Genomic DNA, 17,323 nt, shown 5'->3' on the forward strand with positions numbered 1-17,323 from the left:
GTGAGATGTGCAGAATCTCTGGACCCATTCCAGGCCCGCTGAATCAGAACCTGAATCTTAAGATCTCCAGGTGATTCACAGGCACATGGAAATTTGAGAGGCACTGATTTAAGACTTGTTGGGTCTGGCAGTCACAGAGGGAGATCAAAGAGCCAGTCACTATGAAACAATTTCTCCCCTCCTTCGTTTCTTCCCCTCAGATAGCAGGTTGGAGGAAAGATGTTCATCCCTGCTTCTAAGCTGCTGTGAATACAGGTAGGAAAGGCTCCCATCCTATAGGCAACTGTCACCCCATTCAGAGCAGAAAATAAGGGTTCAAATGCAACGGCCCCCCGCCACTTGCTAATAATCCTTGGCTGCGAGATCCAGGGAATGAGCAAAGACCAACAGGATTACTGGGTTAATTTCGGAACTCCCCCCCACCCTGCCCCATCTCCACCCTGCAATCTGCCATAGATTCATGTTATAAAAAGGGAGAGTCGAACTCAACAGTAAAAAACAATCCAATTCGCAAATGGGCAAGACATTTCACCAAAGATGGCAAATAAGCGCACGAAAAGATATCCATTATCAGTAGCCGTAAGGAAAATACCAATTAAAACCACAATAAGATGTCACTACATGGACTTCCCTGGTGGTCCAGTGGTAAAGAATCTGCCTTCCAATGCAGGGGACGTGGGTTCGATCCCTGGTCGGGGAACTAAGATCCCACATGCCGCGGGGCAACTAAGCCCGTGCGCCGCAACTACTGAGCTCACGTGTCTCAACAAGAGAGCCTGCGTGCCGCAAACTACAGAGCCCACATGCTCTGGAGCCCGTGCACAACTGCAGAACCCACATGCCCTGGAGCCCACGTGCCACAGAGAGAGAAAACCCACACGCCACAACTAGAGAGAAGCCCGCGCACCACAATGAAGACCTGATGCAGCCAAAAAAATAAATAAAATAAAATAAATATAAAAAAAGATGTCACTACATACCTATCAGAACATAAAAAAATAGTGACATCAGCAAATGCTGGTGAAAATGTGGAGAAACTGGATCTTTCATATGTTCCCAGTAGGAATGTAAAATGGTACAGCTACTCTGTAAAACAGTTTGGCAGCTTCTTATAAAACTAAACCATTTGACCCTGTGATTTCATTCCTGGGCATTTATCCCAGAGAAATGAAAACTTATGTTCACAAAAAAATCTGTATAAAAATGTTCAGAGAGGCTTTATTCATATTAGCCCCAAACTGGAAATAACCCCAATGTCCTTCAATGTGGGTAACAAACTCTGGAACATCCACCCTCTGGAACTTTCTCAGCGATAAAAGAGTGAACTGCTGATGCACAATACAACCAGGATGAATCTTCAGAGACTTATACGGAGTGAAGAAAGCCAGTCCCCAAGGTGACATACTGCTTGAGTCCATTTAAATGATATTCTTGAAATGACAGAACTGCAGAAATGGAGAATGGATTAATGGTGGGAGGAGGATGAGGGAGGTGAGGGTAGCTATACAAGGCCAACCCGAGGGATCCTTGTGGTGATGGAAATGTTCTATATCTTCATGTATCAATGTCATTGTCCTGATTTTGATATTGTGCTATGGGTTTTGCAAGATGTTATCACTGGGGGGGAACTGGGCAAAGGGTACGCAGGGTCCATCTGTGTTGTTTTTTACGATTGCATATAAATTTACAATTCTCTCAAAAGAGAGACAGAGAGAGAGAAAGAAAAAAGAAATTATTCTTTAAAAAAAAAAAAAAAAAAAAAAGACATAGAGACCTGGGTCCTGGTCCTCATTAGAGAAATGTGCTTCAATTCTTTGCCCATTGAGGAATTCTGGTGCTTCTGCTGGGTGTGAAGTGGGAAGGGAGAAGGTCAGAGAAGGGGAAAAGGAGGACTTTTTTTTTTTTTTAAATAAATTTATTCTATTTATTTTTGGCTGTGTTGGGTCTTCGTTGCTGCCCCTGGGCTTTCTCTAGTTGCAGTGAGCGGGGGCTACTCTTCGTTGCGGTGCGCGGGCTTCTCATTGCGGTGGCTTCTCTTGTTGTGCAGCACAGGCCCTAGAGTGCGTGGGCTTCAGTAGTTGAAGTACACAGGCTCCAGTAGTTGTGGCTCACGGGCTCTAGGGCACAGGCTCAGTAGTTGCGGTGCACGGGCTTAGCTGCTCCACGGCATGTGGGATCTTCCCGGACCAGGGCTTGAATCCGTGTCCCCTGCCCTGGCAGGAGGATTCTTAACCACTGCGCCACGAGGGAAGGCCAAGGAGGACGTTTTATTTATTCTCTAGAAAGCCCTACATTTCTAGGCTAAGTAGACAAGTGCTTGGACCATCCTTCCTCAGGAAATAACTGGTTGCCAAAGCCCAGCCAAACCTCAGAACCCGCTAGAAATCCTAAGAAACTACAAAACAGATCTTCTGTGCCCTCGTGGGCACCATATGTCAGAAGCCCTGTTTGTCAGCAGGATGGGCCCGGGGGACACTGCTCTGCAGCCTCCAGATGTGGGAGAAGTCTGTCTGGGGTGTTCCTTCCACCACACGCCACCAGGAGGCCAGGCCTGGCTCAGCTGTTCTTGCATCAAGGCCCTGGGCAGCTCCTAAGACCTGCCTTTGGCTGAGGGGCTCATCGAATTCCCCTTGAAGACAAGAGGGCGTCTGTGGGACAGGTCATCTCCCTGACGACTGCCGGGTGCCCAGGCGGAGGGTTCTGTAACTTCCCTCCCACCACGTCCCTTGGCATCCCACCTACTTGAGTCTTGCCCCTTCAGTGTTTACAGGGTGCTCACAGACTAGTGGAACTTCAGCTTCCTGCCCTGCCCGGCGCAGACGAGGATCGTAAAGGCACGAACCAAGGGCGACACCTTGAGCTGCCCTGCGGTGCACAGGGCAAGCGGCGGGACGACGGGAGTCAGGCTCCATAAACGGAGAGCAAGTCACTGTCCTCCCTTTACCTCCCCACCTTTTTCTGTCTCAAAGACAGTGGCCGTTCAACTGCCACACCCTCTCCTACATTTTATTCATGTTTTCTGTTCACCAGAAAGCCAGCAGACTGGGCTCCTCGACCAGCAGGTCCCAGTCAATGCACATTGCTGGGTCAGCCTCCAGTGGTTTCCACCACCATCCCTTGCCTTGACTCGAGGGGCCTGGGGCTCGCCTCCACCGCCCAGTCAGCAGCTTAAACCCTCAGAATGCACCACAGGTTAGCTCCTTCTTGCCGGGAGCAGGATCAGGGTGTATGGGGCTCCCCACCTCCCAGCAACGCTCACATCTTCCAGCAATTTCTCTCCTTCCGAGAGCGGCCACGTTACGATTTTAAGAAAATAAAGAGTAATACGCTACTCTGGATAACGCATACATAGAACATCTAGAAAAGCTGGTGAAATCAGGATAAAGATTACAATGCCAAACCATTGTGTTTGCGTAACTAGAACATTGAGAGGATCAGAAGGAACTGTGGCTTAATATAAAATGACATCCTGACCCAACTCCCGTTTAGCCTTTCGTCATTTGCTGACAGAATTTCACATACGTTTACTCACACATACCTCATAGCAGCCTGAAGATTAAATATCTGAATGTAAGTGCAAGTCAGACGAGATCAAAGTAGATTTTACAGATTTTTCACAGCTCTGAAAGGTAGGCTGCACCTGCCAGTGGAAGAGGGCAGCTCACGGGCACTGTGTAGGGTCTGCGCTTCCTTCCCTCGGGGCGCATTTCACCAGCAGCACCTTGGGCTTTGGTTGGTGGGGATCGCCACAGCCTCCTGGGACCATCCTAGGAGGCCAGGGTGCAGCAGGGTGAGCCTGGGGAATTGCCAGAACCTGGAGCCTGAGCCGGGAGTGTGTCTGAGGCACCCGTGCGCCTGGGCTTCTGGCCACAGCCTAGGACAGTGAGGGAGAACACGGGGAGTCCCTTCAAACCCCGGAGGGGCTGCTCCAGCGCGTGAAGTCAGCCACCTCGGGGGAGCAACGACGAGGTGCCGAGAAGGAACTACTCCCCAGCTGTTCACACCGATCCTTGGATTTTTTTTCCCCCGGGAAAACAAAGCTCATTTCACTGTTACTCACATGGTTAAAAATGCAACCACCCTGACATGGATGTAAAAACAAATGAAATTCACACCTGAGGTAGAAATAAACCACATTGTGGCTTCTCCTGAAATTAAGCTTTGATAAGACTGGGTGGGGAGGGTAGGTGGAGAGAAAGCCGAGGAAGGGCACCCAGCTGCTGAGGCAAATGGTGCACGCGAGTGTGTGTGCACAAGTGCACATTTTAGCCAGGCATCAGGTTGTTTTTAAGTCCCTTTTCCAGAGATCAGTAACAAGGGGCCACATTTCTACATAGCAATTCGTGGAATCAGATGCTGCCTCCATGAGCTGGGATCTTTTACTAGATCTCCTGTCATTGTGTACTGTCTCTGGGCAGTCGAGCTGGAGCAACTAGCCAGCTATGGGACAAGAGAATTTTCTCTTCAAATTTCTTTCCCCAAACAGGTCCTAAGAGGTGGTCTATACCACTTTACAGATTTATTAAATGTCAATGAGGTGACTTTTATAACAGCGATGCTTTGTACTAATATACCAAACATACCCAGCCCAATAAAAATACAAACTCCACAGCTGCTTTCTTAAAACTCTCACGCCAATTCTGAAACCAGATACTATTAATACTGTCAGTTATAGGAATCAAAAAAGAGGTTTTCAAGTAGGTAAATTAAAAACGAAGTTTCAGTTTCTGGAAAGAAACCGTTAACAATGATTGTCTCCAGGGGAGAAAAGTCAGTGACTGAGGATGAAAGCAGACTTACTTTTCTCTATATTCTCTTGTCCATTTTGAACTGTTTACCATGTGCATGGATTACCTATTCCAAAGAAAAATTTAAATTAAAGTGAAAATTAAATATTCAGAATCTAAACTGAAACTGTGAATACAGACTATCCCTGTTAAAGTGCTTTTTCTTAAACCTTCAAAATGAAGGGAAACAAGCTCTGCTATTTAAAAAAGCCCTCCCTCCTGCACCCCCCCGCATTTCAATCGCTGTGTATAATTCCTTTGAAGAGCAGAGTAACCATGTGTGGGAGTTAAAAATGCATTTAATCATTTCCCCCCAAATTTGACAGAAGTGTGGCAAGGAGGGCCATCTGTTTTATTTGAATGAGAAATGACCCAGCATTCTGATTTCAATTAGCCTCTTTGTAGCTTTACGTTTGAGCTGGTTCCATGGGTAACAGTTCAAACTAAGTGTAGAGAGAAGCTGGCCAAGTTCTGCCAGTGCTGATTTGTTTTAACAACTGTCAATGAACATAGAACAAGTGTACAAGACGATGTTGCTGGAAGCACATTAAAATGCAAAATTTTACAGAATCAAAACCCCACATTCTGGAATCTGAGAGCTAAACAAAATATTGAAATAGTGTCTTTATATCGTTATATCAAATAATTTAAATATTTAAAATCAATATCACTTATTTAAATTCTTAGTTTCAAACGACAAATATACGCCTACGACATGCAAAGTCCTGTTATGCCATGGGCCTGAACCGAAGACGATACAAGTAGTGGTTCCTGCCCTTGAGAAGTGTGTGATCTATTTGCAAGGATAAGCCTGCAAAGTTATACAATAATTTGAGTAATATTTAAGACAATAATAGAACTGTCAAACATCAGTACTGAAAAAATTATTATGAATTCTGAGGATGGAAAGGGAATACTTTAGTCAAGGGCTTTATATTGGAAGGGATCTGCTCATTAGTGGTAGAGCAGGGCTGAAACACACACACCCCATCTAACACCTGTGTCCCTTCCACATCACCTCTACTCCCTTTTTACACACAAGCGCACGCACACACACACACGGCAGGTTTACAAAGGTGGGTGCACTCCCTCCAGAATGGTCAAAGGTAACCCAATGATGCAACACTGCATTGGTGATGGTCCAAAGCCACTCCCATAGCTCTAGGGAAGCCAGCCTGAACCTCAGCTCCAGTTGTCACTGCCTCCCAGGGTGTGTTTGTCAAAAACACCAGATTCCTGGGCCCCCATCCTGCACAGGTTGACTGCCCAGTTCTCTGATAAATTCATGTAATGGGTCTCAAGGAAGTCATATGAATGGGGGAGGGGGAGAGTCATTTTTGATGGCAGCTAGTTTGTGCAATTACTGATGTGCAATTTACTGGAAGTGTAACTGATTCACACTTTCCCACGGCACTCAGGTGTTCCCAGTCCTTACCATCTGCTTCCTTGATGTCCTGAAAGAAGGTTCTGTGACCTCGGTTCTGTAGCTTCCACAGTTTCTCAACATGTCCCTCCTCAAGGAGTTGGCCAGTTCTCCAAAGCCACATCATCCAAGGCAGAGGAGTCATGGTGGTGATGGCCACTGAGAGGGGACCCTGTGGCAGGGCCCTGGCTCAGCGGCAGAACCATGGGATGAATTCCGAGTCCCCAGCTCCTTCCACCCGAGCACTGCTGAAGCAGGAAACAGGGAACTCTCCACAGTGCGGCTAACCCAGCCCCACCTGCTTAGTTTACTGCCATACATGAGACAGTCCCAGTCAACATGCTGCAACACGGTTATTTCTTAACTCTAGGAAATCCAAATTAAGACAATGTAATCATAAAGAAGAAGAATCGCTAGTCATTGTTAATGTACAGATCATAAAAACTGACTTTTTAAAAAAATAAAAAATACTGTATTTTGAAAAACAGGTAAAAAATATGAAATTCTTAATGGCAATGCAGTAAGGCTCATATTAACTACTATACTTACATAATTTATCTGGCTAGATCTGCATGATTAAAATTTCTGTTACTGCCTAATAGTGAAAAATTTTAGTTTTGTTACAAAGCCCAGGAGACTGGAATTTCATTTAGCTCAAAACTCAGAAAGTATTACATTAGCAAAAATCAGTAAAATCTGACATAATAGTATAAATCATTAAAAACACCATTGGTAAATGGATTTGTATTTACAGAATCTCCATGAATATGCAATGAAGATGTTTTTACAATATTTATTAAGATAAGAATTTTATAAATTGAAAGACTCAGAGGCACATAGTTTAAAAGGCCAATACCATGGGAATAATGACGTCAACACAGAAAAGAAGATATGAACAGTTACAACCAAGACAAGATTTTTTTAAAAGCCACATCCCCCCAATACACATCATACGAATTATCCTTCAAAATTACCATGATAAAAAGCTACTTCCTTCAAAGAAAAATAATTCTTTCCACCTACCAAGCCTAGAAAATCCTATTTACAATGAACTGTCCTGTATTTCATCAGTATTGTTTAATATGGCCTCTTCTACTTTGTCATTAGAGTACTGAAAATTTTATAGCTATTATATTTACAAATGCACATAATATTTAAATTTGCTCTTCGCTGAGAACAACTGAAAATATACTTAATCAAATCACAATACAAATGTTTTAGTGTTGATAATACATTCTGTGGAGACAGGTGTATGGGGAGAGGTGTATTTAGAATTATGTTGTTTCTGAAGGATTACTAGGCCAATAAGTCTGATAAAACTCAAGGTAGTCACAAAAACAGGTCTTTGTTGATGAAGAATTTAATTTATTTCTGTTTTAACTGGACACACGGGGCTTCTTCAGTCAACCTTCACCACACTGTATATTTTGGTAACAAACCAAAAGCATGCAAAGAAGCCAATTGTTCCTATAAAAGAAAAAACAAAAATAAATCCCTTTTCAAAGGCAGCTTCATGATTTACACAAAAATACAGGCTTAAAATGATTGGTTCCTTAAAAAAAGCCACAAAACCATAAATCATTACTTAACAGGAATATACCATAGATCCGTGAACTTTTTTGAAAGATACAGAATTCAAATCAAATTTCTTTCAGAAATTGATAGAAAAAACTTTTTATGCTATAAGATTACTGAACGCTTTCTGTAATATATTCTTTTTCTTATTACATGGAAAAGGCTAAAATTGAAGATGAAAAGGATGCCAATTTTACTTTTCTATTTAAGAATATTTTCATTTTTTTTCCCCACGTCTTTTTTGGGAGTATAATTGCTTTACAATGTTGCTGTATAACAAAGTGAATCAGCTATATGTATACATATATCCCCACATCCCCTCCCTCTTACCCTTCCTTAAAAAACTAAAAACAGAACTACCTTACGACCCAGCGCAGCAATACCACTACTGGGCATATACCCTGCGAAAACCATAATTCAAAAAGAGACATGTACCACAATGTTCATTGCAGCACTATTTACAATAGCCAGGACATGGAAGCAGCCTAAATGCCCATCGACAGATGAATGGATAAAGCAGATGTGGTACATATACAATGGAATATTACTCAGCCATAAAAAAGAAATGAAATTGAGTTATTTGTAGTGAGGGGGATGGACCTAGAGTCTGTCATACAGAGTGAAGTAAGTCAGAAAGAATATTTTCTTATCACAAAATGGAAAACTGCCATTTAATTAATTCAACATATGATATGAATGGCTTAAATATCAGAATATCAGATTCACAGAGTAATTAAATGGGGATATTTTCTAAGTACAGTTAGCGGGAATGATCAGTTTTCAAAGAATTACAATAAAATAACTCAAAAAGATTTTACAAAGTGTTGAAAGTGATATGATTAGAATAGTAACAAAGGCACACCCCCTCTGAAATGAGAGGTGGTGTGGTACTGGAGGACAGAGCAGCTCTGTCATGAGCTGTGTGTATCATCTTTGAATTAGACACCTGGAATCTCCAAGCCCATTTCTTTATCTTATTTAAGAGGGATAATTTTATCTGCCCTATCTCCATAGACTGTTATGTAGAGTAAATGAGATGATTCATGAAAAAATACATGCCTTAATTTTCAGGTATTTTCATCCCTCTACATGCCAAAAAATCTGAATGCTAGACAGGTGACAAAAATGAGGCTCCAAGGAGTTACGTAACTGTCTAATGGCCTGTGGCTGGTAAGAAAGGCCAGAATTCAAATTCACTTTTTCTGACTTCAAGTGTAGCATTCTTATAAACTATACCATGCTTAGATTTACTAAACATAAATTCAGAGACTCTGTTTTAAGAGAATATATTCTAAATTGTGAAACTAACACATTTTTAAAGCTGAGGCATAGCTTTTTTCCCAAGATTACCCCCTGAGAAATAGTCACTAGGTAGGGGTGCAGAAGAATACAGAAGCAGATACATACATGCCCCTTGTGGAAGTTTTATCTTTAAAGTTCCAACAGTTTTCACCATTGTTTTAAATGTAATATAAACAGAAAGTATTAAAGTAGATTTTCTAAGTCAAGAGACTATACATGGGCCATTACTACAGAAGTTATGAATGTTATTATTCTCACATCATACATGTACCGAGTACCTACTCTGTGCATGTCATGCACACTGCGTGTGTTTTGGAGGGACACACAAATACACCTTTTGGATATTCAAAGGGTCATTATTAAGACTTGGGAAGAGGTTGGGGTTAATTTCGGAAAAGTAATGGTGAAAACATAAATATATTTAAACAATCTTATGGTTAGCAAGAACTTCAAGATAATAAAAGGTTATTTTAAGATGAGAAAAAACATTATATCATCATTCTAGCAACCCTAAGAAAGTTGTTTATTTTGTTCTTAACAAAATACTTCTAGTATTTTATTTTGTTCTTAACATTGAATAGATATAGTGTACATACTAAAAGTGGCATCTTTCCTTATGTGACAGAACAATTATTTTGTCTTGTATAATAGATTGACTTAAATAAAAGGTGTCAGTTCAGAGTCCTGAAATAAATATGGATATCCCCACTTCAGAAAAATTCAAGACACTGAAAGGGCTCAGCACTCCTATGTAGAGAACCTTTTCCACAAAGTGAAATACACTGAAAGTTACTGGCTTAACTGGTTGATTCAATTTGATGTGGCTCCAGAATTTAGATTACAAAATTTGTTTTACTCTAAATAAGTAAAAATATGACACTTTAAAAATCAAGAACAATAAAGTTCAGGTGATGGTTAAATTATCATTGTACTTTAAAAATCAAGAACAATAAAGTTCAGGTGATGGTTAAATTATCATTGTAACATATGCCTGGAAAAACAACAAGACATTCACCAAGATCATTATTTTTTGTGTGTAACAAGGAATAAATTACTCTATATATGCATGCATGGACACAGATACAGATGCACAAAAACAGTAATCCTTGTTTCACAGGCTATGACTGTTTTACAGACATTTATTAAGACTTATGGCTATGGACCTAAATCTATCCCATAGCATCAAGATATGCACCCCCCAACTTCTACCCCACTATGTCTGACCAATGAATGACCTGCAGTACAGAATTGATGTAAGTGCCTAAAGCTTGTTACATACTGACATAGCAACAGGGGCACTTCAAAACTCTACCTAATTTTCTTAAATGTTAACAGATGAGTAAAAAATAGAAAAGTTCTAATTTTTTAGAAAGTTTTTTTCTGGGACTTCCCTGGAGGTCCAGTGGTTAAGACTCCGTGCTTCCAATGCAGGGGGCCCGGGTTTGATCCCTAGTCGGGGAACTAAGATCCCACATTCCGTGCAGCCAAAAATAAATAAAAACTTTAAAAAAAAATTTTTTTTTTAAGTTTTTTTCTTTTTGACTCCTATATTTCCTGACATAGCATGCAACACAATCTTAGATAAAATTTTAGATGTACATTTTTTATGACAAAGAAAGGTCCCCCCAGTCTTTTTTTTTTTTGGTGTAGTCCTTCCACAAATGCTGACCAAGCACCCACAGGGCTCTGAGATACAGAAAACTTATCTAGGTGGACAGAGAAGATATACACATAGAAATACCAATATAAAGCACACTGTATCCCATTAGGTACTTGGATTTTAAAGTGGAGATATAAACCTGTAGTTTAAAACTTCTAGAATAAGGGATGTCCTATGATTATCTTTTCTTGATATCATTTATTCTCAATCTCATCTTGACTTCACCGCCTCAATTTCTACTTACTCCTAAACTTAGGTAGTTAGAGCTTTTTATGCTATTTCTGAAATGAGCAGAAGCAAGACTGTTCCATTAAGAGATTAACAGGGGGGGCTTCCCTGGTGGCGCAGTGGTTGAGAATCTGCCTGCCAATGCAGGGGACACGGGTTCGAGCCCTGGTCTGGGAGGATCCCGCATGCCGCGGAGCAACTAGGCCCATGAGCCACGGTTACTGAGTCTGCGCTCCGCAACAAGAGAGGCCGCGATAGTGAGAGGCCTGCGCACCGCGATGAAGAGTGGCCCCCACTTGCCGCAACTAGAGAAAGCCCTCGCAGAGAAACGAAGACCCAACACAGCCATAAATAAATAAATAAAATTAAAAAAAAAAAAAAAAAGAGATTAACAGGGGAAAACCTTGAGAACTACTGCTTGAGATGCCCCTGTACTTGCAGCACAACAATGGACCCCGTTTAGTCTCCTCCCCTTAGGTTCTGTTTTCTCACCTTCAGTTTACTGATATTCACCTCACAGGGAGGCAGACCAAACTATGCTTAGCTGCACTCAAAACTAAATACAGGAGCACTGAGTAGCACAAGCTTTCATGTAACTGTAATGTGCCTAAGAGCTTGTAATTTGGATGCAAGTTAAAATAATTGTAATCTGCCTAAAAACTTATTAACTAAAAATAACTCGTTCTAATTCTTACCTGTAAAAAGAAAGAAGATCAAAACCATTATCATGGTATAACCAAAGTACAGAATTGTACTTGCTGTTCCTGTGATTTGCAGTTTTGAAAAGAAGTAGTGTATTGCATATATTAAGAAATAAACTGCAGTAAAGCCACTGGTAAGGAATGAACGCCATTGCCAATGATAATCCTGGGTAGAAAAGAAAAAAATGAAAGATCAAGAATTACTTTCCAATTAATAGATAATGTGCAGTAGAATAAAGTTATAAAGCAAACACAGCTAAGTGAAATAGCGCCCCAAGCCTAATTTTTGCTATTGGTTCCAGTCTCTTTCTCACACTGAACTTTGCCAATTTCCCTCCTCACTAAAGGTGCTGAGAAGCACCCTCTAGCTTTGATGGAACTACTTAAAGACTGGCTAAAAACGTGTAGAAAAATCTTAAACAGTTTATGAATAATGAAGCATTAGGATATATTTTAAAATATATGTCTCCCAAAAAGAAAAGAAATATACGAAGAGCTTAGTTACATAATTCAAAATTAGTATTACTTATAGTCTAGTCATCTCTATATTAGGAAGAAGATTATCCTCAAAAAAAAAAAACCTGGTTGAAACCCATTTTTAGTTATTACTAACAATTTATATAAGGTAGGTTTTTAAATACAGCTTCTCTTACTTTTACATAAAGTGGCTTACAGCTTAGCAGGAGATCTTCTAAAAGATACTTCACTATCTTACCCTTTGGAATATGTAAAAAATATATATATATTTCAAAAGCACACCAAGATTAGAAAATCCTAAAGAATCCACACACGAAAACTACTACAACTAATAAATGAATTCAGCAAAGTTGCAGGGTACAAGATCAACATGAAAATCAGTGTTTTCATATACTGACAATGAACGATCCAGAAAAGGAAGTTTAAACAATTATTCCATTTACAGCAGCATCCAAAAGAAAAAAATACCTAGGAATAAATTTAACCAAGGAGGTGAAAGATTTGTACACTGAAAACTACAAAACACTGCTAAAAAAAAATTAAAGATGATTTAAATAAATGGAAAGCCATCTGTTTTCACGGATTAGAATACTTAATATTGTTAAGATGGCAACACTCTCCAAAGTAACCTACAGATTCAATGCAATCCCTATCAAAATTCCAACAACCTTCTTAGCAAAAATGAAAAAGCCAATCCTCAGAGTCATATGAAATTGCAAAGGGCCCTAAAGAGCCAACATAATCTTCAAAAAGAAGAACAAGGTTGGAAGACTTACCCTTCCCAATTTCAAAACTTAATACGAAGCCATGGTAATCAAAACAGTGTGGTGTTGGCATAAAAACAGCATATATACCACTGGAACAGAATTGAGACTCCAGAAATAAACCCACACATCTATGGGCCAATGTGTTTTCAACAAGGTTGCCAAGGCCATTTAATGAGGAAAGAATAATTTCTTCGACAAAAGGTGCTGGGAAAACTGGATAGCCACATGCAAAAGAATGAAGTTGGACCCCTAACTAATACCACATCCAAAAATTAATTCAAAATGGATCAATGACCTAAAACTATACACTTGGAAGAAAACATGGGGGTAAATCTTCATGACCTTGGATTTAAGCAATGAATTCTTAGAAACAAAAGAAAAAAATAGATAAATCAGACCCTCAAAATTAAAAGTTTGGTGCAAAAGACATCATGAAGAAAGTGAAAAGACAGCCTACAGAATGGGAGAAAAAATTTACAAATTATATATCTGATAAAGGTCTAGTATCCAGAATATAGAAAGAACTCTTAACAATTAAACAAAAAGATAAACAACCCAACTTACAAATGGGCAAAGGAATTAAACATTTCACCAAACAAGATACCCAAGAAAATATGCTCATCATCATTAGTCATTGGGGAAATGAAAATCAAAACCACAATGAGATACCACTTCACACCTTCTAGGATGGCTATAATTTAAAAACCCAGAAAATAGCAGGTATTGGCAAGGATGTAGAGAAACTGGAACACTTGTGCATTGCTAGTAGGAATGTAAAATGGTGCAGCCACTGTGGAAAAAACAGTTTGATGGTTCCTCAAAAAGTTAAACAAAGAATTACCATATGACTCAGCAATACCACTCCAACATATATACCCCAAAGAACTGGAAACAGGTACCCAAATAAATATTTGTACACGAATGTTCATAGCAGCACTATTCACAATAACCAAAAGGTGGAAACAAGCCTAATGTCCATCAATGAATGAATGAATAAACAAACTGGAGTACATCTATCTATGCAATGGAATATTACTCGGCTATAAAAAGGAATGAAGCACTGATACATGCTACAGTGTGATGAACCTTAAAACATTCTGCTAAGTGAAGGAAGGCAGACACAAAAGGTCACACATAATGTATGATTCCATTTACATGAAATACCCAGAACAGATAACTGTGCAGAGACAGAAGCAGATTGGTGGTTGCCAGGGTCTGAAGGGGAGAGAAGAACGGGAAGTAAATACTTAATGGGTACGGGATTTTATTTAGGGTTGATGAAAATATTTTGAGACAGAGACAGTGGGTGTACAACACTGTATATGTAATAAGTGCCACTGAATTGTTCACTTTAAAATGGTTGATTTCATGTTATGTGAACTTAATCTCAATTTTTAAAAAAGCATCTCAAGTTTAACAAAGTCAGATTTTATCTCCTGTATAGAAAACAACTATAAAAGAATGATTTAACACAATCTAAATCTTTAGAAGTGACCTAAGGACACCAACACACATCACCATGCTGCCAAGTATATAACTCATAACAATGTAATCTCTGAAATGTTTTAATAAATTTTTCCACTTAAAATGTTTATTTTCACTAAATTTTCAGTCTACAAGTGTCTGTATCACAAAAAAAGAATATTAATTTTAAAGTCAGACAGTTAAAGAATAAAAATTCAGCAAAATGTGTTATTCTCAGGAAATTAACATTTTAAAGTTAAGCTCTAAATAAATAAATATACTGAATTAGGATACTATCTTAATTCAATCTTAAAGAAGGCTACATTCGATTTAGGAATACAGGTCAATTTCTACCTTAGTAACACATATTTACAGAAATTACTTCAATTACTGTTAAGTCCCCTACATATGAACCTTCAAGTTGAGAACTTTCAAAGCTGCGAACGTGCATCTGGTTCCAGCAAGGAACCAGCACCTGTGCCATCAGCGTCAGGCGTGAGTGAAACTGCAGTTTGCCCTCCGTCTCCTACTGCTGACGATCCTTCAGCTCTACCATCTCCCACCTCCTCTCCCTCCTCCAGTCAGTAACTCTTCTTGCCTGTTCACTCGATGCCAGTCCTTGTACCCCAATTGTTGTACTGTACTACTGTACTTTTCAAGGTGCTGTACTGTAAGATTAAAAATGATTTTTTTGTTTTTTATGTATTATTTGTGTGAAAAGTATTATAAACCCATTACAGTACAGTACTATACAGCCGACTGTGTTAGTTGGGTACCTAGGCTAACTTTGTTGGACTTATGAACAAACTGGACTTATGAACGCGCTCTTGAAACAGAACTCGTTCGTATGTAGGGGTCTTACTGTAATAGTATTCAAAGTGGCCTTATGCCAAAATTATAAATACTGTCCACAAATTAACGTAATTGAATATTGCTAATACATACCTCTGCACATAGGTGGAAATAGCAAAGAAGTATAGTTGCTTCAGAACAGGTAATAACCAAAATGATAAACACCAGGAACAGGAAGCCAAACATGTAATACATCTGGTGTGACCTATAATCAAACATATCAAGATGAAGCTATAAATATTTCCTCTTTGACACAGAAAATGACAAAATCTTCTTCTCATTTTTCTTGAACTGAAAATGTTTGCTTTTTCTCCCAACTAATCAAAGACAAATTCTCATAGATTTAGACAGTGATGGGGCGGGGATGGGGCAGGGGGAGGAAGGATGCAGCAGTGCTATTGGACTCTGCCTTCCTGTTCAGGGAGAACCTGAAACTCTTATTTATTCAAATATGCTTAGCCCATCTGTCTACTGGTGAGTCAGACAAATTTGATAAAATTAATGTGAAGACAGAGCCAAACTAAGAAAAGGTTACATTTGGTACATATTGTTTTCTATCATGTATGATAAAAATCAGTTGAATTTGGAAAAAACACTAACAGTCAGGAATGAAAGACAAGTTCTAATCACTAAAAAGCTCCAATTTAGTTCTAACAATGCTACCTGGGACCTTGGTACTTTCTGTAACATATGTCAATGCGATCAAACAAGGATCATAATATACTGCAATGTACACACCCTAACAGTGAGGCTCAAAATTGCCACTACGTGCTTTCCCATTCAAACAAGAAATCAGAGAGTGAAGGGATCTTGGGATAAGAAACGACTTTGTAATTTTTTTTCCCCCCTTTGGCTGTGCCATGCGGCTTGTGGGATCTTAGTTCCCTGGGCCCTCAGCAGTGAAAGTGCAGAGTCCTAACCACTGGACCACCAGGGAATGCCCAAGAAACGACTTTGAAGGCTGTCTAGCTCAACCCTTTCTCCAATGCTGGCTTGAATCCCCTCTATCAAGAGCTCAGAGTATCTTCTCTGAAGCACTACAGATGACTTATTAAAGAGCACAGGTTTGGAGAGATTTAGGTTAATTTTCTGTCATACAGAAAATGTAGCTGTGTGACACAGGCAAATTACTTAACCTCCAAAATCTCATTTTCACCTCTGTAAAATGGCATAATACCCACCTTACAGAGGTCTGAGAATTAAGTAAGAGTAAGAAATAATAAGCCCTTGATTAATAATAACTTATCACAATTATTCTTTCTCACACTGAAAAGATAAAATAACCTTTTGTCTCTTAAGATTTCCGATAATTGGAGAATGGCTTACATTTATAAGGTATAAATAGTAATCCATATAAACAAAAAGAGAAAGCTAGTACTACATATAATGGGAATGGGAATAAGAGGACTTGACTTAGTCCTTAGCTTACCAAATACTATTCAGAATGAAGAAAAGCTGTATAAAGATGCACCCAAAGGGCAAAATCCCTCCCATGATAATACCAGGTAACGGCTTTGTGTAGAAGGACTGTTCAGGAATTTGACGTGGAATCTGATTGGTTCGAACTGGGTGTTCAATGGCCTTCAGAAAAAAACAAAAGAAAGGATTCATAATTATATATCTATAATCTAGTACAGAGAGGAAAAAATTCTTCTCTGTACTAGATTATTTGCCTGCTTTTTCTCAGCTTCCATGCTGACACGAATGGCGATACAAGTCTACCTGAGTCATCCAAGTGACATTTGTATTTAGAAGCAACAAACCAGATACCACCAGGTACAATATTCAGTCTGTCTTCTGGAACAAGCCACCACTGTTTCCAGCAGTGATCCAATGACTAATGGCTTTAGACAAAGTAAGAAACACACAGGAGGAGATAATATAGTACTCAGAAAATAGTACTTAATAAAAAGGTAGAGTTAGGTTTTTCCTTTTAATTACATACTTGCTGTAAGAAATCAGCTGGTTCTGAAACTGTGGTCAATGTATTTTTTTTGGAGATGGACAATGTCATCTTTATTAAAATTGCTCAATTTTACTAAGACTTAAGAACATGAAGATAATGAATGGCTCTATGAAGCTTTATA

The 17,323-nt window shown here is 39.4% G+C and overlaps 1 protein-coding gene and 1 long non-coding RNA gene across 2 annotated transcripts in view; one reads left to right on the plus strand and one right to left on the minus strand.

Moving 5' to 3' along the window:
* The window catches only part of LOC309647423, a 290,446-nt gene that overhangs the window by 211,564 nt on the left and 61,559 nt on the right, over nt 1-17,323 (plus strand). The window lies entirely within an intron of this gene.
* Nucleotides 6,988-17,323, minus strand: part of TM9SF2 (transmembrane 9 superfamily member 2) — a 57,299-nt gene continuing 46,963 nt past the window's right edge. The window contains exons 14-17 of the mRNA XM_082434637.1: nt 16,666-16,817; nt 15,330-15,441; nt 11,671-11,842; nt 6,988-7,677 (exon numbers count right to left, since the gene is read on the minus strand). Of these exons, the coding sequence (XP_082290763.1) occupies nt 7,610-7,677; nt 11,671-11,842; nt 15,330-15,441; nt 16,666-16,817 (504 nt within the window). The 3' untranslated portion in view covers nt 6,988-7,609. The remainder of the gene's footprint in view (nt 7,678-11,670; nt 11,843-15,329; nt 15,442-16,665; nt 16,818-17,323) is intronic.

The sequence above is a fragment of the Balaenoptera physalus genome (assembly GCF_965194825.1).
Source record: "Balaenoptera physalus genome assembly, chromosome: 18".
Classification (NCBI taxonomy): Eukaryota; Metazoa; Chordata; class Mammalia; order Artiodactyla; family Balaenopteridae; genus Balaenoptera; species Balaenoptera physalus.